The sequence below is a fragment of the Cynoglossus semilaevis genome, chromosome 6 (genome assembly GCF_000523025.1).
Source record: "Cynoglossus semilaevis isolate Cse_v1.0 chromosome 6, Cse_v1.0, whole genome shotgun sequence".
Taxonomy (NCBI): domain Eukaryota; kingdom Metazoa; phylum Chordata; class Actinopteri; order Pleuronectiformes; family Cynoglossidae; genus Cynoglossus; species Cynoglossus semilaevis.
The window spans coordinates 3,332,097-3,335,226 of record NC_024312.1 but is presented as its reverse complement, the minus strand read 5'-3'; the positions used below and the strand labels follow the sequence as shown (position 1 = coordinate 3,335,226).

The window sequence follows — 3,130 nt, the reverse complement described above, 5'->3', positions numbered from 1 at the left end:
CTCCTGTGAGGGTTTTTTACCCCCCCACACACAAAAAAAAAAAAAAAAAAAACGACTGGCTGTTCTGAGCCCCCCCCCAACCCAAACCCACCGTCATCGTCGTCGTTGTTGTTGTTATTGTCATTACAGCAGCAGATTGTCGTGTTAATTAATTCAAGACTCTGATAATAAAGTATAACTAGCAGAACCCTAATGCCAGAGCCCCCTGGGGACCCTGTGGCGTAATTGCACAACAGTTTAATTTGCAGGAATCTGCTGTGATTAACAGTGAATGGCATCATAACAGCCGTGTTAAATAGTGGAAACGGGTGATGAGTCCCGCTCTCCAGTGATTTACACGGGTCTCACTTGATAAATGAATACAATGAAGAGTAGAAACCAATCCAAGGAATGATTGTACTGCAGTACACGCCAAAAAAAACCCAACTTCTATATTCCTGCTTCTTCAATCTCTATAAGAAAATATCACGTGTTTCTAGCGACTTATTCCTAAAACTAAATAAAATCAATTTGTCTCGTGGTGTGAACATCCGTCCAGTTCGATCACAGACTTCGTTACTATGAAATAAATGACCAGGTCTGTATGATGGCACTTCATTTATATTTAGAATTTATATTTAAAAAAAACCCCATTTGCTTAGATCTGTTTTTTTCTGACAACTTTACTTATATTTAATTATTATTTTTGTAAAAGTAAATCAGCTTTCTTAACAGTTTTTAGGCATACATGAAAAAAAACAGGTGTTTTCCCTGAGCCAAATGTGCTTTGTAAAAGTAAATCAGCTTTCTTAACTGTTTTTAGGCATGAAAAATAAATGTTAATTAATTAATTACTGTTAATGTGGAAAATGTTAATTTCTTTTTTTTTTTTTTTGAGCAGCTACACCCAACCATCTGTCTGTGGAGCTTTTCCACCGCAAAGAAACAATGGTGGGGACCTTCGCTGTCCGTGGTGCTGAAACACAGCCTTTCATCCGCTGCGTTTTTTGCCTTTTCAATTGTGAAAAATGACTAAATATTAACTGTTTCCACACATGTGGAATGTCCCATCAATCTTTCTGTTCTTATATCTGTATCAGTAAGGACAGATGAAGTTGCTGTCCATGGTGCTGAACACATACTGTTTCCAGATTGTTGTCATCTGGGGTTGCCAAACGTGAACCGAATCCATTTTTTAGTCAAAGTTGATTAAAAAATAAAGTTGCCAAACGTGAACCGAATCCATTTTGGAGTCAAACTTAAGTTGATTAAAAAAATAATAAAAATACAAATCTCGATGTGTGCTCTGTTTAAATATGCCAAACTTCTACATAACTGCAAAAAAAAAAAAATCTGCATCTCCCTGCAGCTGTTTTCACCGAGAAGAAACGAGCCAGAGTAAACGCCGCTGTCCGTGGTGCTGAATTTTATGCTTCTGCATCTGCACTGATCTCACTATGGCATCCCGTCCTCCTGCCGGCAACACGTGCCTGTGTCGGCTCCGTCCTCTGTGCATGTATTGATTAATTAAGAAGGAGCCGGCGGGTGGCAGAACACCAGCTTTCATCCGCCCGCCTCCGTCGACGTCTCCAGGGACAAGCATCTCAAACATTTACAAAATGACTGCCAAGGCGGGTGATATTCAGCCTTTTTATATGAGAGGAGGGGGGAGAGCGGGAGGGGACAGAGGGGGGGTGGCAGCCACACACACACACACACACACACAGACACAGACAGAGGCCTATTACAGACTGTCACATGAACGTGTGTGTGTTACCTGTATGGTTTGCCGGTTGTAGACCTTCACCACATGGAAGTTAAAACTGTAAATCCCTTTGCGCGGTGCAATGAAATTACTCCTCTCTTCGTCGAAGTTTTTCCCGACATTTACTAAAACCTTCGAGAGAAGAAAGGAAGAAAAAGAAAATGGGGAAAAAAAAAAAAAAAAACACACAGTGTGTTAACAGAAGTATCTCTGACCGTCTCCAAAATCTGACGCATCGTTTAGATCAGCGGGCTTTGTTTTTATACCAAGGAAAAAGTCGGCCGGTACCAGCCGTTACTGCGGACCAGTGATACCGTACCATCGTTATAGACCTTCTTCTGTTAGAGTCTGAATGACCTTTGACCTGTTGTTTTCTAAACATTTCGACAGATCATCTTTGGATAAAAACAGTAAAGGGATTTGACTGGATTCTTTAATTACTAAAACTGAAATACATTCTTTCCCACTGTGGCCCTGTACCGAATCACTCACGGACCGGTACCAGTCCGCGGACCGGGTGTTGAGGACCCCTGGTTTAAGAGATATTTATCCCAACGTTTTGGAAGATTGAGCCCACAGGATGAAATAATTTCTGCAGTTTCCCCTTGGCCCCAGGACACCTCTGATGTAAAGGAATAACTCCCACTCTCTCCCTCTCTCTCTCTCTTTCCCCGTCTTGTTGATCTCAGATCCCAAACTTAATTTTGAATCCATCAATCTTTCACGTTGGAATTTTCAATTATGGATTTTTTTTTTTTTTTTTTGCAGCCGAATGTCATCTTTTATGGGCGGAGGCCAATACTGGCACGTCATCGAACGGCAATTTAAAGGGGAATTAACCTTTAAACGGAGCACGGGTCAGACTGAGCCCCGTTGACCTGCTGTTACTAAATTGTTGGGCGAGTTGTCAGGTCCGCCGTCGGCGCAAATGGCGGTTGAAAATATTCGGACGGATTTATGGATTTCTTCTACAAAAAAAAGCTTTAGAAATTTGAAGAATTCACGAAAGGTTGGTTTTATCTGGGCTCCATTATCAGTCCTGCTGCTCAGAGCACCGAGCCTGGGACTGTCCACGTCTCAATCAACGCAATTAGCAGCAGGTTTTAATGGGATTTTTGAAGGTTTTTGAAACAGACTTTTTCATCAGAATTGGCAAAAATGTATCACAGAAAAAAGAAAATGAAATATTTAATTTGAAAATCAACAATGCAGTCAGGGCTCTTTGTACGTCTTGTGTAAGAGAGACGTCTTTGTCAGGACAACAGACCGTCTGTTGTCGTCTGTTGGACTGAATCTCAACTGTTTTTTTACACTTTTATTTCTTTCAGTTTCAACTGCTGAAATTCCTTTTTGAGCAGCAAAAAATAATTAAAAAAAATATTTTTT

At 40.7% G+C, this 3,130-nt stretch overlaps 1 protein-coding gene across 1 annotated transcript in view; it reads right to left on the bottom strand.

The window, feature by feature from the left end:
* The window catches only part of cbln1 (cerebellin 1 precursor), a 36,263-nt gene that overhangs the window by 31,629 nt on the left and 1,504 nt on the right, over nt 1-3,130 (bottom strand). The window contains exon 2 of the mRNA XM_008311261.3: nt 1,757-1,876. Within this exon, the coding sequence (XP_008309483.1) occupies nt 1,757-1,876 (120 nt within the window). The remainder of the gene's footprint in view (nt 1-1,756; nt 1,877-3,130) is intronic.